Source organism: Prosopis cineraria, unplaced genomic scaffold (assembly GCF_029017545.1).
Source record: "Prosopis cineraria cultivar Desert tree isolate PC_DT_omini unplaced genomic scaffold, ASM2901754v1 PC7, whole genome shotgun sequence".
NCBI lineage: Eukaryota > Viridiplantae > Streptophyta > Magnoliopsida > Fabales > Fabaceae > Prosopis > Prosopis cineraria.
The window spans coordinates 26,600,156-26,624,878 of record NW_026555338.1 but is presented as its reverse complement, the minus strand read 5'-3'; the positions used below and the strand labels follow the sequence as shown (position 1 = coordinate 26,624,878).

Genomic DNA, 24,723 nt, shown 5'->3' with positions numbered 1-24,723 from the left:
AAATTTATGAATTATTTTATTTTTAATAAAGGCAAGTTAGTCATTTATATAAATTTATTAATGATAGAAAAGTTCCTAAAGACTTTAGTGAAATTATAATATTTTGAGGGATCAAATTTTATTTACATAATTTAAAGAGATTTTATTGTCATTTTCCTAAAAAAAATGTATTGTAATCAACCATATATTATAATTTATGTCATAACAATATTTATAAATCATAAATTATAATCAAGAATAAAAAATAAATATAATATAATTAGCCATAAGCATCAACTTATTTTACTTTAACACAACTTATTTTATAATGTTACCTTGCACATATCATAAATATAAATATAAATATAAATTTTCCATTCCTGACTATTCCCACATAAATTAAAATTAAAAAATAACTTGTTTTATTTTATAATTTTTCCATGTATATGTTGATTGCATAATAACATATATACCCATGCATATTAAAAATCTATATATAAAATATTTGTTTCCCTATGCATATTAAAAATATAAAGAATAAATTTTATTATTCCATTAAATTTTAAAAAATAAATTCTTTATTTTATAAATTATATATATATATATATATATATATTGAAAATATAAATAACACATATACTTCATATAGATTAATATATGTGTGACTGCATAACTCGTTACCCTATTAAAAATATAAAAATAATTATTCATGATGTATTATCTTTACATAAATTTAAATTTAAATAAGGGTTAATGAATATTTTAGACTCTAAAATATTACGTGAAAAGTATCCTAAATCCTAAACTTTTAAAATGTGAAAAAAGGATCATAAACTTCACTGTTAACTTATATTTAGCGCTGTTATTGTTCACTTAATGAGCTCCAGTCAAAATGATGATGCAGCAATCCCTTGTTGATGTATCATTTGTTAATATGTACCACAAGTCCTAAACTATTATACGAGTAGCATCCTGAACCTTGAATTTTAAAATTTAAAGTAAATTATCCCCTATTTAACGTTAACTGTTATGTAGATCAACTTGGTTTTAGTATGGTTTACTGTGATGAATGCATTATTGGCCGTGACAAATAACCTAAAATTTTTTGAAATGACATTTTTGCCTCTTTTTTGTAATATTTTTCAAATGATTAGTATCTCATGCTTTTATATACTCTATAACTTTGTTTAGTCTTATTTTAAATAATGTTTATTATTTAATGGTGAACTTAGGATCCCATTTAAAAAGAAGTTTAAATATCAAAGGATTTTAATAAACTAGTTAATTTGAGCTTGAAATCCATTGATGAAATTGTCGGCTTTCCATCCATCATCTGTAAAGTCCTTTAATACTTAAACTTCTTTTCGAATGAGATCCCAAATTTTTACTATTAAATAAATAAACATTATTCAAAATAATACTAAATGAAAGTTATAAAGTTTATGGAATAATAATATACTAATCATTTAAAAAAACATTACAAAAAGGGGCAAAAAAGTTATTTCACAAAATTATAGGTTGTTTGCTGTAACCAATGATACGTTTATTGCAGCGGATCATGTTGAAGCTAATTTGATTTACATAATAGTTAATATTTTACACACAAATGGTAAGGGTAATTTGCTTTGACTTTCAAAATTTAGGATTTAAAATGCTACTTGCATAATAGTTTAGGGTATGTGGTGCTCATTGACAAATGACACATCAGCAAGGGACTGCCACTCAGTGTTTTGACTAGGCCCCACTAATTGAACAGCAATGATGTTAAGTATAAGTTAACGATAGGGGTTAATTTGCAATAAATATAGAAGTTTATGATCCATTTTATACATTTTAGGAGTTTAAGGTTTAGGATGCTTTTTTCAGAATACTTTAAAATCCAGAATGCTCATTAACCCTTTAAATAATAAAAAATTACATTTTATAATTTATTATCTTATACATATGAAAAAAGCAACAAATTATTTTATTTAGAAATTGTTATTTCGTGCCCACATAAATTAAAATTTAAACAAAATTATCATTTTTTATTTATCTATGTATTTCTTCTACAATTTAGTATTTTATTCATATAAAAAATATAAGTTGCAAATTATAGGTCCAACACCTATTATTTTTGCTCTATGTCTTATATTCGTGTTAATTTTACATTATGAGTTTTACATCTATTTTTATTGCAAGTGCTGGATCTTTCAAAATTTTAAAAATTAAAAATTACTGTTCATCCCACTATAAATTTATGGTGGGACAAACGCTTTTTATATTATTATCTTATACATATAAGATATATAAGCACCAAATTATAGGATCTCACAATTATTATTTTTATTATGTATTACTATAAACCTTATCTTATAGTGGGACCCACCTAATAATCTCTAAAGTATAATTTTTTTGAAAAAGCAAGTTACTGTTCAAACCACAGTAGGACGATGTATTTTACAATATAGAAGATATTTATTGTTAATTTTTTTAAATTTATTTTTGGCTTTTTTATTTTTTATAATGGAGAGGAATTGTAAGAATGTAGGGCCATTATTGAAAAAAAAATAGTTGTAGGACCATGAGTAAAAAAGTTAGATGTGAAATTCAAAGTAAAATGAATAATAAATGTGAGAGTCATAATTATGTGAGTTATAGTAGAAAAGTGTGAGTGTGACTACACATATTTAATTTACATGAATTATAAAAATAAGTAAGTGTATAATTCAATGAATAATTTTTATTGTTTTAAATCTTAACTTATATAGAATAATAAGTTCTTCATGAAGTAGTTTTTAATTTCATTTTTAATGTCAAGACTTGACAAAAATAAGAGTAAAGTTTACTTGATAGATTTATTCCATTTTCATTGTTTACCGCCGTACAACTTGGATTGATATGAGAATCTCTATGTTGCTAATCAAATTTATTTATGAAATTCTTTTTCTAATTGGTATCATATGAAATTGAACTTTTAATTGAGTTAAAATAATTTTTATGTGATCTAAATAATTTTGCATGCATAGATTTTAAATGTACTTCACTTAGTCCAATTCCATTCTAACTTGTCATTCTAAATTATTCTTCATCCTCGAAAATTCATCTACCACAATGAGTTGTGAATGTTGCCCTGTAATAAGGATATTCTATATAAATGGAACAAGATTCCATAACTCACGAGACCTAATCCTTCCAAGTCAAAAGCTCTTATATCTAAAAGTCAAGATTCATATGAAATAGAATTTCAATTTTATTAATAAGTTCCTAAAGCAAGAAACTTTTTCATTTCAGAAGAGTATGAAAAACAAGAAGATAGAGAAGGATAATAGAAAAAGGAATGCTCACCATGGCACTCTGAAAAGAGGCAAAAAAAAAATTTCAAGAGAGGCAAAAAAAAAAAATCAACTCATCATTTCTTGAAAAAAGCATTTACAAGCACCGGTATTATATATCTTTAATTCCGTGATTATTAAATATTTATTTTACTTTTACTTTTATCAAGTCTCATTTATTTTTGCTTTTATCAAATTTATTTTACTTTTGCTTTTTCAAAAGCTGACATACATGCATCATTTTATCAACTTTAGCTTTTATTTTTAAAAAAAAATTGACGGAAATGTGCCCCTTTTATCACACGAAATATGGGAATTGCATTCGATGCCTATCGTACCGTGTGCTCATCAGGATCATCAGGATCAAGAGTAATGATGACTCTCTGTTTCATCCCAAATTAATATTTAGTGTTCATTTAAATTAATTTTTAAATATTTTTAATATTATATTTATTAATATAAAATTTTAAAATTTTAATACATCTATTCATTATTAATCTAATCAGTATAGATTTAATCTAGCAGTTCAATTTAATATTAAAAAAATTATAATGTTATAATTTGATTATATGAATAAACTCTATATAATTTAAATATAATTTAGATAACATAATTTAATACTAAAAAATTTATAAATTTTATAAATTAACCATTTAAATATATTTTAAATAGTCCAAATATAATATTAAAATTTTTTATATTTTTTATTTTAATAAATATAATATTAAAAATATTTAAAAATTAATTTAAATGGATGATAAGGATTAAATAAGGCTGAAATGGAGGATCAAGACTGCTGTTAGCCCTGATAAACATTTGATTCTTATCACACTAATGAGCATGGAATGCGGACGTTGAAATATGCTCTTTTCCTCCCATCATTTATATAAAAAAGCTTAAATTATATTACGACGTAAAGTTGGTTGAAGTGTTTAAAAGGAGTGTGCAAGCACTATCAACTAAGAAATTAAATCGGTGTGCTTTTTCTGTCTTTCTTCTAAATTTTTTATTCTATTTTAACAGCTTTATTGATTTAGTAATATCTTATTTTTATCCTACAAAAATTCAAGAATGTTTTATACTTGTCTTTATGAAGAACCTATACGTTACAATCCATGAGTGTGAATCATGTTAATATACTTAGAGATCCATAGTTTTTTGTATCAAGGGATTTAAGAATCTTAAAGTAGCCATGCTCGCCAAGAGTGGCATTCAGGATGCCTTAACACGGATCAATATTATCCCAAAATACAGTGCACGATACTAGGGCCTATTGCTCGAGATTTTCCTATTAATTTTTGTCGATCCAACATTTTGAACAAGTTTTGTGCAAGTGGACAAAGATCATAACACCTAATCTAACTTTTTCTTTTGGATGGGACATTATGGGAGACAATTGAAGACCAAGATGATAAAAAGCAGAAGACTTTAATTTTATTGAATTGACTCCTGTTTCCCATTGATTTCTTGCTTTACTAAATCATAAGAGCATTTGGGTTTTCTTGTCTAGCAAGGAGCAACACCCATCTCAACTAGCTACCATGGCAGCGGAGATATCATTTTCCTCTTCCTCTTCCTTCAGCTATGAATGGACTTATGATGTATTTCTCAATTTTAGAGGCGAAGATACTCGCTTTGATTTTGTCAGAAATCTTTATAATGCTCTCAATCAAAAGGGCATTCATACCTTTATGGATGACGAGGGGCTTAGAAGAGGAGAAAAAATTACTCCATCACTAGTCAAAGCAATCCGAGAATCAAGAATTGCCATTGCTATTTTCTCCAGAAACTATGCTTCCTCTACCTTTTGTTTAGATGAACTTGTTCAGATCCTTGAATGTATAAACTCAAAGGGACGATTGGTTTTGCCTATTTTTTATAATGTAGAACCGTCTGAAGTACGACATCAAAAAGAGAATTATGCAGAAGCATTCGCAAAGCATGAGACAAGGTTCGAGAATTGCGACGAGGCGAAGGTGCAAAAATGGAGGCAGGCTTTGCGAGATGTTGCTAATATCTCTGGTTTTGTTTTTAGACCTGGGTATATTTGAGTATTCTGCTTCTCTTTCCCTTTATATATGCTATTTGTTTATTCGATGTTGATTGTTATTGTCATTACTCATTATTCGTATCTAGGAAAGGCCAAGAAGCAGGGATAAAACATTAACACAAATTATGGCTCAACAAAATTTCAAATGAAGTTAAAAATCATGTAGTTTGTCTGTTTTCAGTGTTAGGATAGTCAATACAATATTAGTCAAAAGAACGCCGGTACTTGTTAGCTTTTGTATGTCATTAGAGATGAATGAAACCATAGCATGTGCTTGTTCATGGCAGAAGTAGTTTTATTATGGTGCACAGATTATTTGACGGCTAATTAATATCTTATAAGTTTATATCGAAAGGGTTAAGAAGCATGAAAATTGCAAAATATGAAGAGTTTAAAATATAAATGTCATATTTGAAGTGGTGTATTATGTCCATATTAAATATCATAACTATAGTATATAAAAAAAATATCATAACTAATTTTATGGCCCACTAAACACCGAAAAATAATAATAAAAATAAAATAGCAACTTGGAGAGCTAGACAATGCAGTAGAAGCTTCCAAGCAAGAAGAGTGGCTTGTTGAGCAAGCACATTCTTCACCTATAAATAGGATACGTAGATAAGTCATTTGTGCATCAAGTGATGAGTGAACATAAGGAGAAAGAATTGGCCCAAAAAAAAAAAAAGAACATAAGGAGAAAGAAGAGAGAAGAGGTTCCATGAGGTAGTGAGTAAAAAAAGTAGAAGAGAGGAAAGAGAGGGGGGGGAGGAAGAAGGGTGGCTGTAGAAGGGAAGAGAAAGTGAAAAGGTTAGTAGCTTGGGGTATATTGTAATTTAAGTTTGCAATAAAATTTTCGTGTTCATTAGTCCCTCTTCTCATTTTCTTCAAATATTTTGGATCTTTCCCGCTTATAGATCCACTGGTTCATATATATGGTTGATTGAATGTTATGTATTCATGATGTGACATAATCAGATAGATACGAACTTTTTACCAAAATTTGTGATTGGGGCAGGCAAGAATATGAATGCCATTTTATTGAAAGGATCGTGAAAGATGTCTCTATGAGGATCAACCGCAAACCTTTACACATTGCTGATTACCCAGTTGGAATCGAATCTCGAGTGCAGCAAGTCCAATCTCTTTTGGATGTTAACTCTAATGAGGGAGTCCAAATGGTAGGGATTTGGGGCACTGGAGGAATAGGCAAATCAACAATTGCTCGAGCAGTATGCAATTCAATTGCTGACCTATTTGAAGGCTTCTGTTTTCTTGCTAATGTTAGAGAAAACTCACAAAAGCGTGGGTTAGCGCATCTCCAAGAAATGCTTCTTTCTGAATTGATGATGGATGAAAATATCACTGTAAGATATGTCAATAAAGGAATTCCAATAATAAAACACAAGCTCCACAGAAAGAAGGTTCTTATAGTTCTTGATGATGTTGATGAGCTAGAGCAATTGCAAGCGATTGCTGGGGGACTTGATTGGTTTGGTTCTGGTAGCAGAATCATTATAACAACAAGGGATAAGCATTTGCTAGCAAGACATGGTGTTGATAGAATTCATGAAGTTGAGAGTTTAAATCAAGAAGAAGCTCTTGAACTGCTCACTTGGAATGCCTTTAAACAAAATAGAGCCGAGCAAAGATACTTGGATAATTTAAATAATATTATATTATATGCCTCTGGTCTTCCATTGGCTTTGGAAATTATAGGTTCCAGCTTGTTTGGTATGGGAGTAGAATATTGGAATTCTGCACTAGAAAACTGGCGAGTAACTCCCAATCAAAAGATCCAACAAGTACTCAAAATAAGTTATGATGCTTTGGAAGAATATGAGCAGGAAATTTTTCTTGATATTGCTTGTTGCTTTAAAGGAGACACATTGGAATATGTCACAAGCACTCTACTGGCTTCTCATGGTAGATGCCCAAAATATGCTATTAAGGTGTTAGTTGATAGGTGTCTCATAAAGATTTGTCGTGAGGATAAATTAAGCCTTAGGCCTTCCGATAGCATTGTGACAATGCATGACTTGATTCAGGATATGGGGAAGGAAATTGTTCGGCACCAATCACCAAATGACCCTGGAAAACGCTCTAGGTTGTGGTTCACCAAAGACATTGTTTCCGTTTTAGAAGAGAACGAGGTAAGTTGATCTGAGAGGTATATACATGTATTTGTTATTTTTAATCATTTTGATCCTTTTTACAGTTAGAGTGTTCTGTAGTTTTCCTAGCATTAAATCTTCCGCTCAAGCAACCCCAAGTGCATATATAACTTGTGTTTTCTCTTCTCTTTTCTTGACTGACCTACTATATACATTTGAAATTGGGTAGAAGTGTACATTTCTTTTCAATTCTTGACACATGTAACAATTTTTGTGGTTCACTTATGTTTTGGTTTGAAAGGGAACTAAGAAGATTGAAGTCATAAATCTGCACATGCTGGAAGATGAAGAGGTTGATTGGGATGGAATGGCCTTCAAAAAGATGTCAAACCTTAAGATGCTTATCATTAGAAATGCACAATTTTCCACAGCTCCCAAGTATCTCCCAAGTAGTTTAAGAGTGCTGGAATGGAAGGGATATCCTTATTCATCTCTACCTTGTGATTTCAATCCCAAGCAACTAGTTATCTTAAGGGTGCCTGAAAGTCGCCTGACACTGAATACACCACTCAAGGCATGTATACTATTTCCATTGTTCAACAATTAACGTTTTTTTATGAAGCATAATAAAATGTAGGCATGTGTCGAACGTCCACACTGATGCAATACACAACATGATACTTTCCAATTACACGTAGATTCTTTAGATTTTATCTATGTCATGAATGGTGTGTGTATCATTGTTTTTGCTTTTTAGTGTTGTATGTTATGATTATAGAATACTAAGTGTTGTTATTTTTAATATTGTTTTGCAGAAGTTCCGGTCTTTAACTATCATGAATTTGAGTCGCTGTGAATTGTTAAGAGAAGTTCCTGACTTATCTGAAGCGCCAAATTTGATTGAACTATGCTTGGATGGCTGCATAAATTTAACTAATGTTCATGCTTCCGTTGGTTCTCTTGATAAACTTAAGAGGTTAAGTGCTTATTATTGCAAGAAGCTCAAGAACTTTCCAAGCATCTTTTTGAGGTCTCTTGAATTTCTTGACCTCTCAGAGTGCGAGAGCCTTCAGACATTTCCAGAAATATTAGGAACCATGGAAAATTTAAGAGAAATGAATCTAACACACAGTGGCATAGAAATATTGCCATTGTCAATCAAAAACCTCATTGGTTTAAAAGAATTACATCTTACAAGGAAGTTGCGGCATCGGGGGGTTAAAGTAGATGAGATTTCATACTCATATTTGAATTCTGTGTCTCTGAACATATTACTCAGTCAGGTTGACATCTCTCTCTCTCTCTCTCTCTCTATATATATATATATATATCATACTTTAGACTGCTTTTTCTATGGCTTCCTACAAAACACTTCAAACAGAAAAGTTAGTGCCATCATATTTAATATGCCTATTTGATAATACATGACATGACATGACAGGAAGGAGGACACCAAGTTTTGTATTATCTTCTTGTTGGAGAAATCTTATGTGGATCTAGTTGATTCATTCTCTTCTATGTACGATGCTTAAATATAACAGTAGCTTACGTTTACTATAGGCATGAAAGAAATAAAAAGTTGTGTTGTGTTATGAAAGAAAAGGAAATTCAGTACTCATAAGTTTTGCATTGTTTGTGTAAATGACTAAAAAAAACTATTTTAGAAATAAGTTAGTTCTCAAAAATCATCGTGGATGTGAGCATGCTCATCACATTAAGAGCCTTCCACTCTTCAATATTATCTTTGCATAAAATTTCAATAAAGAGTTCACTCCCACTTTTTATTATCCTATACTTCCAAATCAATATGAAATGGATATCACCTCACTTCACCTTAGCCACTCAGTATCTCACTTCACCATCTTATTTGTATCACTAGATACAATTTTTACATGTTACATAGAGTTTGAGAAATGAGTCGCACTCTTCGTTTGTTATATTTTTAATTATATGTATTGGTATATTGATTTCATCCACAGCTAGAAACTTGTAAATGGAAGCTTTTTCTTTTTTATGGCAAACAAAGTTCAACATCTCACCAATGAAGGGTTTTCAAGACCCAAGTGAAAGTTCTCTCAATATCTTATTCATTTTGTATCACTGACTGCATGTTTGATACGCCGAAAAGTATTTTCTAAAAAGGAAATGGGAAATGTACATAAAAAGAAAACAGATAGGTGTATTTTCCATTTCCTTTCTAGAAAACACTTTTCACCCATCAACCATTGCATAAGTCTCCCCTCCTTTCTCTCTTGTGAGGCATAATGACTCGGTTCTTATTAACGTTTTCCAATTAATAGGCATCTCACGAGGTTGATGGCTTCAAGTTTATAATAAGAGGAGACAGACCTCCAAAATGGTTTGACCATTATGCTCTTGGAGATTCAGTGTCTTTCTGGTTCCGAAGAAAGCAACTTCCCAACGTGGCTGTGTGTTTTGCAGTATCGGCAACTAGAGATGCACGTCACGCCCCATATATTATACTAATTTTTAATGTCCAAATCAATGGCAAATCTTTTGACTCTCTTGCAAGATTTGATCAAGATATTGCATTTCAAAACTTCTATTTGATGGATTTGCAAAACCTGATTCCTATGGATGAGCTCAGTAATGGAGTTTTGCAAGATGAATGGAACCATGTGAAGGTTTCTTGCAACATGTTTTCCATTGCTTGTGGAATTGGTATGCGACCTCCACCAGATGATGCTGTCTATACAAGATGGAGTGGAATATATGTGCACAAGCAGGGATCTAGAATGGAAGATATCAGATTCACGAATCCTAATGTGGAATCTTTTTTCGCTGAGTTCTTGGAAGGATCTTCGTCAAATCCCAATACCATGGGTAAGTCATGAACCCTGATGAGAATAAAGATGTGTTTGATGATGTGCAAAAGTGATAAGAAAAGTTGAATACAAATGCAATGTATGCATGGGCATTTTTAAACAAGTTTGGTACACAATCCAATGTGTTTAAATATAAATCCACCTCTAACCTTAGTTTGGATATAGAGAAAAATAAGGACGAAATAATGTTAGAAGAGAAAACTCTTAAAAATTATTTTTTTACCATTTTTAAAATTTTTCCTTCCTAAGTATTCTCTCCTTCCTATTTTTATTCCATTTTTCCCTCCATCCAAACCAAGCCTAGAAATAAGTTGGGAAAATGGATGCTTACATTTTGTCAACCCATAAAACAAACACACTCAAATTTGACACACAGTACGTTGTGCTATGCTCATTCTGTAATGTTTTTTTCCCTGGTATTCCTTCTTCTTGACTTTTTGGTTTTTTGAACCATAGCTTTAAGATGAAAAAATAAACATATCAAGGATAACCCAAAGTCATCTAGTTGTACAATTGAGTTTTTTTTTTTTAAATAATAAAGTGTTACATAGTAGATATTGGACTTTTTCCATGAACAAATTATGGAATATTAGGATAAAAAGAAAAGTCAATTGCATGCCTAGATGATCTTGGGATGTCTTTTTTTCATCTTTAAGCTTCATGTTCCCAAAAAAGGCAATGAAAAAAATTAGGTCATCATCATGGGATTTAATTCAGGATTGAGAAAAATATGCTTGAATTGTACTAGCAAGTCTAGTCAGGCCTTGAAAAAACCAGCAATGTGAAGGATTGGTAGAGACTACCATTCTACCAAGCTATGAACGCTGGATGGTTGTTATAGAATTGATCTTATTCAACCATAATCTTGACTGATTCAATGACCAATAAACTAGGAATCTCATGCATGCTGGTTTATCTTTATTTCCCTATTGATGTGAGAAAGATATGTGTGGATAGAACAACTTAGCCCAACTTTTAATTTATGTGCCTTGCTTTTTGCATCATCTAACACTGGATGCATCCATGGAGAGGAATATATTTTGCTGTATTTTTTACTCTTAATTATTTATCTTGTGATTTCACCGTTGCTCTTGCTGGGTCTCACGCAGGCTAATTTTAAACTACATTTTCACCTCATCATCATCGCAATCATCATGTCATAATTATTGTATCTTTAAATTTTAATAACAAGGGAATATACATTTTTTTTTAATACTCAGTTTCCTATTAAAAAAATTCATGCTATTTTGGTGTATATTTGTCATATCTTAAATTATTAGGCCAATTGAGGTCTAGCATATTTCAATAGCGTAATCAATCAATTATGACTTGATTCTTCTTCTTCTTCTTCTTCATCACCATTATTGTATTTTGGGTGACACCGTGCAACTTATTCTTATTTTATTTTGCAGAGGAATTAATCCGACATTGGACGAATTTGTTCGTGCAGGGAAGAAGCTTAGACGAATTTAATGATGAATTTAGTAATTATGGACGCATGGTGTAACTGTCTTGTGGTTCCGGTCATTCCGATCAGAAAAAACTCTCTTGAAATTCTGATTTCTTTCCTCTCTTTTGTGGTTGTGTGATTTTTTTTTTTATTATTAAAAGACCACGGTTAAACTGTGCTAATTGGCAAAATGAGTTTTATCAGGGTACTGGTTGTGTGATTTTGAATTACGCCGATGGAGTAAATCTATATTTGCATGACTACTTTTCAAATTTTTATTCGAGTGTCTTTAGATTTTTTATCCCTAAAGTATGTACCTGTAGAGAAATTTTTTGCATAAATTTAATATATCACATCATTTATACACTATCTAAGAATTAAATATAAATTAATTTTATCATTGATTATAGAAATACGAAAAGCAAGAATTTTAGGAGTCACTCTCAATTTCAAGGTTAAAATGTACTTTCAATCTTTTAATTTTATAAAATATTTTTTAGTCTATTAAATCTAATACTTTGTTTCAAATAATTAATTTTTGTCTCAATCAGTATTATTTTAAAAAATTAAACTTACTATATTTACATTTCATAATATTTTATTAATATTTAAAAGCTTAATATAAGAATTTTTTGTTCATGAAATTAAACGGCATTAGAATTAAAAATAAAAAAATACTTAATAAAATTAAAAGATCAAAATAAAATTTTATATAAAATTAAAAGATTAAAAGTACACTTTAATTTTATTTAAAAAAAATCATTAAAAATAATAACACATACAATTTTATTTGATTGAACTAATATAGTTTTATTGAATAAAGCATAAATTAAGTAATAATATTACTCGTTCATGCAAGAATTTCTCTGTACCTCAATTCATTTTCTGTTTATTCTCCAATTTATTATCCTATAATACCTTATCTATTCATCAGTCTAACAGTAATAGTAATAGTAAATACTATACAGTAACCTTTCATCATACAAGAGTATGAGTACACAAAATACTACAGAAAAGCACAACAGCCATTACTGCTTGAATCTTGATCCAACTAAAAAGTGCCTTCTCAAACTAGTCAAACGAAACAGGACATATATAGGAGTTCTCATTAATTGTCGCATTACACTGATAAAAGTTATAGAAGAAATAAGCACGTTTACAGAAAGGGTACCAAATCCACTCCTTTCATGGCTTTAAAATCCCTCCTTCCATGATATTTTCATGCTGCTTTCTGCATTATGATAATGCAACGAATTTAAACACACCAAATGAGTGTTGAAACGTTAAAGACTAGCAAATTCAAATGTGAGGGGGGCATCTCACACCTGCATTGGAAGGTACAATTTGAATTCGGGTGGGAGTTCCTCTTCGGAGTAGAGGCGATCGGAGAAATATATCCTTCGCAGGCGGCAGTTTGCGTGGACCTGAACACGCAGAGTCTCCATGTAGTTAGTGCCATAAGCTCTCTTGGTCAAATCAACAAGATTCAACTGGATTTGATTCCACCCGTCATCCATTTTCAGTGGCATGGTGCAAATGTACGGCTTTACTCGAGTCACAGCCTATATGATATGGAATCAAACAACTAATCACTTGTGTGTATCTTTGAGAAAATCTATATATAAGATAAAAAGGTAAAACTCTAACAAGTCACACTATTCATGAGCTATGAACGGTATAATCACTTGTGTGTATCCCTGAGATAATCTATATATAAGATGAACAGTAAAAACTCTAACAAGTCACACTATCCATGAGCTATAAGCGGTATAATCACTTGTGTGTATCTTTGAGAAAATCTATACATAAGATAAAAAGTAAAAACTCTAACAAGTCACACTACTTGGAAGAGTAAGCGATGTTCATGAATTAATTTCAACGCAGACGAAGGCAATGAGAGTAAAGATGTCTTAACTCTTTAAAATCAAGAGTCTTCTCAAACTTTCTAACAAGTACAAAGTCATCATGCCAAAGTATTACTAATCAGAAAATCCTATATGCTAAAATCAATTATGAACCTAAAACCATAGTTCTCTTAAAAATATCCCAACACCCCTGCTACTTGCTAAATTCAATTATGAGCCTAAAACCTTAGTTTTCTTAAAAATATCGAAACACTCCATACATGCCAAAATCAATTATGACCCAAAATCATGATTTATAAAAAAAGTTTAGATATATTTTTACAAGACCATGGTTTTAACCTTTCTGAATTGTTTGTTTGCTCTGTTTGCTCTGATCCCAGTAAGGGAGAACGCCAAGATTTGCTAGTTCAAATGATCTCAGCGTAAAAATTTTTTTTTTAAAGAAAATGCCAAAAAAAAAACATGGTTTTAACCTTTAAAATTGATTATTTGATGTATCCAAACATGCATTATGCAGGATAAGGACACATAATCAGGCACAAAACACACAAACGAGAATTTGTAAGCCTGCAAAATCTTTAGGAAAACCAACAAAAAAGTACAAACATGGGCAAACTTACAGACTTGGAAATTTGAAGCCCGAAATCGTCGTCTCACATTCTTATCGTCCAGAACTTGAATCTCAAATGTAAAATACTTCTTTAGATTCTTCACAATCATAACCACGAATGGAAGTTTTATACCAAGTGTTGCAGCTGGATCTGCAGGACATGTGATGTATGTAGATTGGATATTGGATCCAATTATTTCAAGTACATTGGACTGTATGTCTTCATCCTGTGGTCGTTTTATATGGCCATTGACAACTATGGAATAAACCCCGCACAATATATGAGTCACATGGCATTTTAATCTTGTATAGATTAGGAGGAAAAAAAAAAACATATCCTCAAGCAAATCACAGAAAAAATTGCATCCTTATTTTCTCAAACACCTTATTTTGGTTTTTATTGAGGTGTTAGGTCACGCTTTTTTTAAAAAATAAAAATAGTAATAATAATAATAATAATTTGTTTGTGGGCCGTAGCAGATGCAGTTTTTTCTATATTAAAATAGAACACAATATTCATATGACAATAAATGAATTTTAATAATGCAGAAAAAATTGCCATCATGACTCAACTTCCGGATAATTGTGAGACAATTGATTGCAAAACTAGCTATAAATAGTATCACTTGATACTGCAAACCATAAAATACTCACCTTCTTTATCCCATATCTGCAGAGGTTTACTCCTATAAAATCCAAGCAAATAAAAATGTCAACATCATCTTGTAAAACATTCCAAATTGAACTTTGAAACAAGCATTAAAGACCAAAAAACTACATACCCAAGGCTGTATAAGATGGAAAGAAATCCAGACTGGAATGTGTTCTTGAACATTTTCTGCAGTATCATAAGCCAAAGTAACATCAACCCAACAAAAAAAAAAATAAAATAAAATCCCAACACTGGCTTTCCATCCCCCACCCAAAAAAAAAGTCCCCTTCACAATTTTACCAACAACCTCACCAACCAAATAACAGAATCTACATGGATTAACAAAAGTATACTGTTACTGGAATCTAGGGGTGCACAACAGACAGAACAGACTAGGTTAGTGCCTAACCCATGGTCTGGTCTGGACTGGATTGGAAAAAGCTTCAGGCTGGACAAGGCTATCCATGGTCTAGTCCAGCCCAACCACAGCCCAACACCAAACTGAGCTGAACTTGGTCCCCCAAGTTGGGGGATTGGTCTGCCAGAACAACGATCTCCCCTCCCCACCCCACCCCCACCCCCCCCCCCCGGAAAAAAAAAAAAAAAATTGGACCTTTACCACGTGAAATGGGACAAAATTTTGTTTTCTCTGACAACGTAGAATACGGAAAAGGGGAAATTTTACAGAACAATCAGCCTAGAAACTAATTCCATAAAAGAATACAAGCGCATAGTTTGGAAAGAAATACAAATAGAAGAAATGAGCAGATTTCAAGCATTAAAATTGAGCAAGTATAGTTGTAAACTTTTGGATCAGTCTACAAACTACACATAAGTTCCTTCGTAGCAGAAGAGACCTCGTGCGATATTTACACAAATCCATCACAATCTTTCTAGTATTTCCTCCTCTAGCCAAGTAACACAATAGTTATTATTCATTAAAGGTTCACCATAATCATTTGTACATGATTCGGTAGCATCAGGATTATGGTAAACATCAATAACATTAGTAATTCACAGGTCTCAATATTATACAAGACACAAGTATTTCTATTTTTATCAATGCAACGAAATTTGCTGGTTTTCACTTTCTTTTTTTCCTGATGCTCGATACAATTTCCTTGATCGTTTCTCCTCAGTGGGGGCATCTGCTGCCCCAACTGAAATCTTTAAAACATGCATAGCTGATATCATACCCTTTTTATTTTTGTTCCAGATGCTTTAACGAAGATGCCTTAGCAAGCCAATTGATTCAGGCAACTACTCCAAGCCACTGAAGAATGACAATGATGACACTCCAGCAATTTATGGTCTTTCAATTAATTAAAAATGAAAAATTATATATGACAAAGCAAGAAACGGTGCTACCGCGTCCGACGCGGGCTTGACAATGAACAGATGAAGCGGGGAACAAATTCAATTCAAAGGAACAAATCAATCTCACCGGATTTTGGCAGAAGATGGGGCTCTAGGGTTTTGCCAGACAATAACCACGTTAGGCCGAAAAAGTGGACGGCGTCCGACGGCGAGCTCGACAAGGGCAGAATGCCGAACAAAATATGAATCTGCTATTCATATAACATCTCGGACGTCCAGACGGGAAAGTGTTTTGTTGGGTTATATAATACTATTGGGAGAATTAATACAAGTCTTATAATTAATAATTAATAATTAGTTACTTTTAAGTCCATTAATAACTGATCTTTAAGAAAATGACAAGGTAATTCTCCCAATGTTAAAATTAAGGACAGTTCGTTTAAGTTTCTTTAATAAAAAATTGTTTTAAAAAATTTTATATTTGTGAAATAATTAAGTTAGGGGTAGAATATTAGAAAGTTTGAGTCAGCTTCTCTCTCAAACAAGTAGACGAAAAATGACTTGGTACTCAAAAAAAAAAAATAAAAAAAAAAAAAAAAATATGGCCTTCCGTGAGGGTTTGGGTAATCACATTTTATATTTGAGAAATAATTTTGAATAAACATAACTTTTAATTCTTATATTTTACTCCTATTTTATTTTTAATCCTTATACATTTTTTAATATTTTAGGTTTTTATATTTTTATTTTTTATTATTTTCAATTCTTTCAAAGTTTTTATATTTTGCTTATAGAAGAATCAAAAATAATAAAAAATAAAAATGTAAAGATTTGAAATATTAAAAAAAATATAGAGATCAAAAATAAAATATGAATAAAGTATAGGGACTAAAAAATTATATTTGCTCAATAATTCTTAACATGTGATATGAGAAAAGTTATTTGGATATGTATTATTGAAAAGTACTTCTTAAAATAATTCAGATGTGGATTTATAAAAATAAATTAAAAAAGGATTTCAAATGTAAATGGAAATTGGGGGGCATTGATGAGGAGAACAAATAGGTGCTTAATTTTATAATTAACCATGCTTTTCTCATATTTAAGTGTGACTTTTTACAGAGAGTTCAATTGAGTTTGCACTTCAATTAATTAAAGATTATATACTTGTTTATACTATGCAGGTAAGTGTTAATTTATGAATTATATAGTAAGCCAAAATAAACATATATAATTTGCAATAATTATTTAATTAAATCAAATTATTTATCCTCTGTATTTTAAGAGAGATAACCTATTGTCAACATCGTTTATTCCACATCCTAAAAAAGAAATAACTATGTAATTCATTAATTGAATCTATATTTTTATTATACCCCAGCATAATATTTAATACATTTAATAAAATTTACGTAGATTGGATCATTTCATATCAGAAACTTGTCCACAATAATTTCTTTAATCATAAAGTTTAAGCACAAGAAATATAGTATTGGGTTGATGACTAAAATCAAAATCATGATAAATGAAGTGTGATACTCAATCATCATTTCAACTACATAGTTTTTTATGTATATATCAATCTCTCTAGAAATATTCGTTAAAATTAAAATTAAAAAATATAATTTTATTTAATGCTAGAGAATTAATTATTAATTAATTAAAATTAAAAAATAATAGCAATAGTAATAGACCTGAGAATATTTTGGTTCTCAGGAGGATTGGATTCATTGCCCGCTTGGGTTTTGCTTTTTTGACTATTTGCCATCATACGTTGATCGAGGAAGTGAAAGAATCTGATTGACTGACTATAAAACGAGACCGAACCAAGAGAAGGTTCGGTTCTTGTGACTGCTTTCTTACGAACAATGTTTGAGTTTGCTGTTTCCTCAGCCTCCGCCGCCAACTCTGTCTACAGTCCCACTCTCTGTGCTTCGCTTTACTCCCGTTCTTGTCACCTAAACACCTCTTGTTTCAGTTCTCACTTGCTCGCAAAAACTGAGGTATTCTTTGTAATTTGACTCTAAAGTTTACTCCTTTTTATACTTGCTTTTCTTTTTGGCTTTTTAAACTTTTATCGGGCTTTACAATTTTTCAATGGTTTTGGTCTTCTACTGGGTATGTTCAGTTTCGTTCTTCTTTGTTGCGCTGGAGCTTTATTCCCATCAAAGTCATGGCGGAAACTGATACACTTTTAGTCCCTAAAAGTGCTTCTTCATCCTTTGCTGCTGGTAATTTCTATTGCTTTTATTCTCCTGCTTCATTAGTCTGGGTTTAATTTGCATTGAGCTAATTTATAATTTGTCTCATCTGTTATTAGTTTCATTTAGTTTTATTTAGTTTTAATACCCCAAAATTAGCGAATGCTCATGGAAATAAGGAGGTCAAAAGTACTAGAGCTCCACTGTTTGTTATGTTCTATTAGCTAAGTGCACTCAGCCACCCGCTGAATTTTGGAGACTGCAATCAAATGAGCCTAACAATTTACGGACCAAATTGTCAATTTACTCATTTACATTCTTTGTACTCAATCCAGTTCGTAGCTTTCTTCAACTGCATAGCTGGTTATGGTTTTACTGTAGAGTTTTAGGCTTTTATCCCTATACCATGTTTGCTGATACATTTTAAAATGCTTAGATCTATGTAGTATCCTGGTTGATCTTTGATTATAAAACTAAAATAATTTCTGGCTTGTTTTTGTTATTGTTGGTCTGAAGCAGGCAACAAGCAAGCATTAATATCATTGTCAGACAAGAAGGATCTTGCTTTTCTTGGGAACGGGCTCCAGGAACTAGGGTAAATTATATATTAATTTGTGCTCTGTTTTGTTTCTTTATGTTGAGATTTTAAACATCCTTTCTCTTATTCAAGTTTCTTTCTAAGAGCAACGTCATGCTTATCAACTTTGTAATGGTCCCTAAAATAAATTTTAGATATACTATTGTTTCAACTGGAGGAACAGCTGCTGCACTAGAGAGTGCTGGAGTGACTGTTACTAAAGTAGAACAGCTTACCCAGTTTCCTGAAATGGTGAGTATCCATTCTAGATTGAATTGCTTCTCCCAAATTCTTGTAACTAGTATGTTCTATCTTCTATTCATGTGTGTACACTTTCTTATGTGTTTAAGGTTTTCTACCTGATGTCCTCATCGGTATGCCTTCTCACATTTTAGTTTCTTATATAACTTGTGCAAACATATTGTTTTTGAAATAAATATTCTTTATGGGATCCATGCATGATTGAGTAATTTTAATAATTTTATAAATGATGTTTGAGTAAACAAATGCTGAACAAATTAGTGGGATTACAAAAATGGTGTTGATAGGGAAGAGATTCTTGCATTTGCCACATTATTAGGTTTTGTTCCATAAAACATATTGCATCTGGAGTTTCTTGTAACCAAATACTCATCTCTTCTACATTGAATTTTATATATTCACCATCTGATTGTCTAAAGAAAGTTGACAGCTTTTTCCTTTGTTAAATTATTAAGTTATAGATTACCACTGCATAAGAGAAGTAATTGATGCGAGAGTGGTTCTCTATTGCTCAGCTGATTATATTGTTTTGGATGCTCTCAAGATTAATGTTATCATAAAATTATCTTTTTATATTTTTGGCATGGAGTGATTTACGTATGATCATGCTAGGATTTCACTAGGCACAATTTTTTGTTGTTCACCTAATCTTGTCTTTACAAATCACAAGTTATAAATCATGGCAATACCTGTTCCTTTACTTAAATAATGTCAACCTGTGGCTTTTTAAATTCCCTGACTTTGTGATAATTCATGTGTTTTCTTGGATACTTGCTCTTTTTCTGGTTAAAGGATGGTGCTCAATACTCAACCTATTAGGAGTTTAAAATCCTATTACTCTCTTTTGCAATCTACATAAATGACATCAGTACAAGAATGTTTTGATTTTTCTTCACAGCTCGATGGTCGTGTAAAAACTTTGCACCCCAATGTACATGGGGGCATTCTTGCCCGAAGAGACCAAAAGCATCACATGGAAGCTCTTAATACTCATGGAATTGGTAAAATATGTTAACGCTATGAATACAATTACATGATGCAAGATATATCATAAGATCAAACTTTGAGTCCTTTCTATCCATTATGTTTATGTCAGTTATCTTTCTCTAATAGAGTTCTGTTTCAGGTACTTTTGATGTTGTGGTGGTGAATTTGTACCCATTTTATGATAAAGTTACATCAGCTGGAGGCATTGAATTTGAGGATGGGATTGAAAATATTGACATTGGTGGTCCAACAATGATTAGGGCTGCTGCAAAGGTGATTTATTTGATCGATAGGGCCAATATGTTGAACTTTTGGAAATAGGCGAAACTTATATGATATTAGAATCACTTTTTGGAATGTGCTTGGCCTTTTCGAATCCTTTTTTAAAGGTTGGCATACCTTCCTGAGTGGAATTTATGCTAGCAAAAAAATGACCTTATAATTAGAGCACCAATTTTGTTTTTACGTTGCATCCTCTTAATTCCCATCAAGGCAGGTTTTCTGTGATTGTCACTGCCTTTTTGTTTTTAAACTATTTCTGGACTTTTGATATATCAGTTGCATTGAGATTATATTGATATTTCAGGGAGTTAAATGTTTATCAGTTTAATGTTTTTAAGACATTTACTTTTTGCTTCTCAAACCTGCAAACTTAGAAGATGTATTCTACTTGCTGCATTCCCGTAAATTGCTTTTAAAGAAAGATATATGCTATAATGAAGCTGAACATCTCAGTTTTCCTTACGGAATATCTTATATGCAAGCTGATAAGTTATTCATGGAACAGAATCACAAGGACGTTTTGGTTGTTGTTGATTCAGAAGACTACCCTGCCCTTGTTGAATATTTGAAAGGAGACCAGGAGGATCAGAAATTCAGGATGAAGCTTGCTTGGAAGGCTTTTCAACATGTTGCTTCTTATGATTCTGCTGTATCTGAGTGGCTATGGAAGCAGAGTGTGGGAGGTGAGTATACCATAGGTTTATGTAAAAATATAATTGAACCACAACATTTATTTGTGAAGTGGGAATGAACATAAAATTACTATAATCCTAAGAATGCCTCATTAACACCCGCGAAACTTAAATTTTGAAGCACTTCCCCCCTTTTCATCACTTACCTCATTTTGGTGTTTGAGAAATGAATAAACTAAAACAAAATGACATGTTTCCCTTCTAGCAGCAGTATAGATAATATCCATTTATATTTATTGTGTAACTTACATATGTGGAATTGAGTATATGTGGCAATATTATTTAGATATTTTAAGGGTTAATCATTGTATTGGGCACCAATGAGATGTCTTTCCTTTTAATTTGGTTGACAGATAGATTTCCTCCAAGCCTAACAGTGCCTCTTTCACTGAAAAGCCATCTTCGTTATGGTGAAAATCCTCATCAGAAAGCTGCTTTTTATGTCGATAAAAGTCTTTCTGAGTTTAATACTGGTGGTATAGCAACAGCCATACAACATCATGGAAAGGTGGGAATAAAATTTGGTTTTCTTCTAATATTTCCAGTGAATATCATTTGCATATCTCGAACATTATTTGTGTTTGAGGATAAAAGAATAACACAAATTTACCATAATCTTGTGAGTTAATCTTACACATGTTTACAATTTTTTTGTTCTATGCAGGAGATGTCATACAATAATTATTTAGATGCCGATGCTGCTTGGAACTGTGTGTGTGAGTTTAAGAACCCCACATGTGTAGTAGTAAAGCATACAAATCCATGTGGGGTAGCTTCACGCGATGATATCCTTGAAGCCTACAGGCTTGCTGTGAAAGGTGATCCAGTTAGTGCATTTGGTGGAATTGTAGCTTTCAATGTGGAAATTGATGAGGTAAATTTTGCCATTAAGCTTCAAATTATCGGGAATGTTTTATTGGATGAGTATGCTTTGTGGGAATTTCTCATATTTGGCAAGCAAATGTTGTTTTCCGTAGTTGTCTGATTTTCAAGTAGAGACACTTTGTCATTCTCAACATTTTACTGTTTATTATCCAATTAGGGTAACAAAAAAGGAAATATTTTACATTCTGATTGCTTCATTTATTGTATTCTAGGCTCTTGCAAAGGAGATTCGAGAATTTAGAAGCCCAACTGATGGAGAGACAAGGATGTTTTATGAAATTGTGGTTGCACCTAGCTATACAGAGAAGGGGCTTGAGGTCCTCCGTGGAAAGTCCAAGACTCTAAGGATTCTTGAGGCCAAAAAGAATGAGCCAGGAAAGCTTTCACTTCGACAAGTTGGTGGAGGGTGGTTAGCTCAGCATTCAGATGACTTAACCCCACAAGACATCCAATTTAATGTAGTCTCTGAGAAATCTCCACAAGAGAGTGAACTTCATGATGCGGAGTTTGCGTGGTTGTGTGTGAAGCACGTCAAAAGCAATGCTATTGTGATAGCAAAGGTTGCTTTATGTTGTATCTCGAATTGACACCTTGCTCTAATGCTGCAGGTTCACCAATCTGATTTTTCCTTCGCAATCAATTTTTGCAGGACAAATTTATGCTAGGCATGGGAAGTGGGCAACCGAACCGTCTAGAGAGTTTAAGAATAGCTATGAGAAAAGCTGAAGATGAGGTTAAAGGAGCAGCTCTAGCTAGTGATGCCTTCTTCCCATTTGGTAAGTATTACTATCTAATAAAGGAATTGCAATATCAGTACATGGGAAATAATTATGAGTTAGTTAAAATGAAGGAAAGAGAATAGTTAGTTGTTAGGTGTTCAGGAATGTACAAGTGCTTGATATGAGCTTCTTCCTCATTCTCCTGTGCATGCCTTTGTAAATAGGTATAAGCCTCGTACAGTAAGAATGTTGAATGAATTTAGAATTACTATTAGGTTGAACTACTATTAGGTTGTGTTTGGCAAGGCTTTCGGCATCCTTTATCGCTTCGTTTACCTTGTTATTTTATTGCATGCTTGACTCATAATTTCATGGAGTTTTGTCTCTTGGTCTCGTGTCCATGGCCGTGGGTATGCTATTACCTTGTTGTAGTAACCCAAAGCACTTTAAAAACATGACTTTTACTTTCCAATAAAAACCATGTTCAAATCTAAAAATGGTTTTGAATATGGCTTCCAGATACTACATGGTTTGATACATAGGGAAAAAAAAACCCATTCAAGTCAAACCATAATTCCATCTGTCTATGTATTATAAATATTAGACTAAGATTTTATACACATTCCAATGTTGTATTTTTTTTTTTAAACAGAACTTTTTTAATCTAATGTTTGAATAATTTAGTAAACTTGTATTATATGGGGATAATGTTGGGTTCAAACAAGACACAGATTGAGACTACCGTACCCCGTGTTTGTGTCGAATCTGAACGAGAAGGATCCAGTTTTCTCGAACTTGCTCAAAACCTCAATCAAATGTTGATTTAACTTTGCCTCATGGATTGAGAGGTGGGAAAAGATTTTTTGGATATCTATCTCTGAACACACATTGCTGTCTCTTGATTTATATGCAGCTTGGAATGATGCAGTGGAAGAAGCATGTCAAAGTGGAATAGGTGTAATTGCAGAACCAGGTGGTAGTATCAGGGACAAGGATGCTATAGATTGTTGCAACAAGTATGGCGTTTCACTGCTTTTTACCAATGTGAGGCACTTTAGGCATTGATAATGGAGGGTCTGAGTTGAGTGTTGCTATTTTGTTTGGAGGTAACTTTTTGGTGGTAACATTCACACACAAGCTCAAATCTGCTCTTTTTGATGTTAACATTCACACTCACAAGCTCGAATCTGCTTTTTCTCCACCGTTCAAGTGGCTGAATGAGTGATGAGATTGTGCCATCCTTTTTGTAGACTGGAAAATAGCGTAATAATGTTCTCCATCTTGCTTTATAATACTAGCTAAACCTTCCAGGACATCATAAAATTGGAACGAGCTAATCCTTGTTGTCTTTTATTTGGGAAAAGTTTGGATGAGAATAATATGATAATAGGGAAAATGACAATTAAGGACCTTATAAGAACATAATGACAATTACAGACCTTGAATTATAGAAATTTTAATAACAGATTAGGGTTTTTACTTGCAATTAAAAAAATGCTAATAGTTAGTTAGGAAATCAATAAAATACACTTAAGATTATTTATAATGTTAGTTATGAATTTACGAGAGTCAGTGGTAAATTTTAATTTTTTGTTGTTAATGTGCAAATAACTACTCAAAAAATTAAGAAAATATATTTGAAATTATTTATAACGTTAATTAAAAATTTATGAGAGGTAGGTGAGAATTATAAGTCAATCATTTGTATTTTTTTTTACTATTAATAATAGATAATTCAATTGAAAATTCACAAAATATGTGTAAAATTATTTGTAGTGTTAGTTAAAAATTTTGAAAATTAATTGTAAATTACAAGCTAATCATTTGTGTTTTTATTTTGCTATCACTTGAAAAATTAATAAAAAATATTTGAAAATTTTTGTAGCGTTAGTTAAAAATTGATAAAAAGCCTGTTATGAATT

The 24,723-nt window shown here is 31.7% G+C and overlaps 3 protein-coding genes across 8 annotated transcripts; 2 read left to right on the top strand and 1 right to left on the bottom strand.

The window, feature by feature from the left end:
• Positions 1-4,780: 4,780 nt before the first annotated feature.
• LOC129314951 (TMV resistance protein N-like) lies at positions 4,781-12,031 on the top strand. Of its 2 annotated transcripts, none has more exons than XM_054958434.1 (6): positions 4,781-5,334; positions 6,362-7,496; positions 7,759-8,031; positions 8,273-8,740; positions 9,758-10,301; positions 11,716-12,031. In XM_054958434.1, exons 1-6 carry the CDS (start codon positions 4,835-4,837, stop codon positions 11,808-11,810), a joined length of 3,015 nt encoding a protein of 1,004 aa, XP_054814409.1. In that variant the 5' UTR covers positions 4,781-4,834; the 3' UTR covers positions 11,811-12,031. The 2 variants fall into 2 exon arrangements, with proteins under 2 accessions (XP_054814409.1, XP_054814410.1); XM_054958435.1 differs by lacking the exon at positions 4,781-5,334 and adding an exon at positions 5,366-6,153.
• A 664-nt stretch (positions 12,032-12,695) lies between these two features.
• Positions 12,696-16,472, bottom strand: LOC129315268 (uncharacterized). 5 transcript variants are annotated; one of them, XM_054958858.1, is made up of 7 exons: positions 16,325-16,471; positions 16,077-16,153; positions 15,011-15,066; positions 14,883-14,914; positions 14,243-14,484; positions 13,079-13,315; positions 12,696-12,984 (listed from the first exon to the last, which is right to left on the bottom strand). In XM_054958858.1, exons 3-7 carry the CDS (start codon positions 15,061-15,063, stop codon positions 12,973-12,975), a joined length of 576 nt encoding a protein of 191 aa, XP_054814833.1. In that variant the 5' UTR covers positions 15,064-15,066; positions 16,077-16,153; positions 16,325-16,471; the 3' UTR covers positions 12,696-12,972. The 5 variants fall into 5 exon arrangements, with proteins under 5 accessions (XP_054814833.1, XP_054814831.1, XP_054814834.1 ...); XM_054958856.1 differs by having other exon boundaries at positions 16,077-16,179; positions 16,326-16,380; XM_054958859.1 differs by having other exon boundaries at positions 14,243-14,379; positions 16,077-16,179; positions 16,326-16,380.
• A 1,485-nt stretch (positions 16,473-17,957) lies between these two features.
• On the top strand, positions 17,958-24,098 carry LOC129315829 (uncharacterized). Its single transcript, XM_054959904.1, has 12 exons — positions 17,958-18,200; positions 18,326-18,428; positions 18,918-18,993; positions 19,131-19,227; positions 20,135-20,237; positions 20,363-20,496; positions 21,011-21,188; positions 21,551-21,705; positions 21,862-22,071; positions 22,295-22,642; positions 22,732-22,858; positions 23,715-24,098. The coding sequence occupies exons 1-12, from the start codon at positions 18,066-18,068 to the stop codon at positions 23,864-23,866; spliced, it is 1,818 nt and encodes a 605-aa protein (XP_054815879.1). The 5' UTR covers positions 17,958-18,065; the 3' UTR covers positions 23,867-24,098.
• Positions 24,099-24,723: the final 625 nt, after the last annotated feature.

Coding starts and splice junctions, on each gene's coding strand:
- LOC129314951 (XM_054958434.1), top strand. CDS start 4,835: ATGGCAGCGGAGATATCATTTTCCTCTTCCTCTTCCTTCAGCTATGAA. Junction 7,497..7,758: donor CCGTTTTAGAAGAGAACGAG/GTAAGTTGATCT, acceptor TTGGTTTGAAAG/GGAACTAAGAAGATTGAAGT. Junction 8,741..9,757: donor TGAACATATTACTCAGTCAG/GTTGACATCTCT, acceptor TCCAATTAATAG/GCATCTCACGAGGTTGATGG.
- LOC129315268 (XM_054958857.1), bottom strand. CDS start 15,063: ATGTTCAAGAACACATTCCAGTCTGGATTTCTTTCCATCTTATACAGC. Junction 14,915..15,010: donor TCCATCTTATACAGCCTTGG/GTATGTAGTTTT, acceptor TGGATTTTATAG/GAGTAAACCTCTGCAGATAT. Junction 13,316..14,242: donor TTCGGGCTTCAAATTTCCAA/GTCTGTAAGTTT, acceptor CATATCATATAG/GCTGTGACTCGAGTAAAGCC.
- LOC129315829 (XM_054959904.1), top strand. CDS start 18,066: ATGTTTGAGTTTGCTGTTTCCTCAGCCTCCGCCGCCAACTCTGTCTAC. Junction 22,643..22,731: donor ATGCTATTGTGATAGCAAAG/GTTGCTTTATGT, acceptor CAATTTTTGCAG/GACAAATTTATGCTAGGCAT. Junction 22,859..23,714: donor TGATGCCTTCTTCCCATTTG/GTAAGTATTACT, acceptor ATTTATATGCAG/CTTGGAATGATGCAGTGGAA.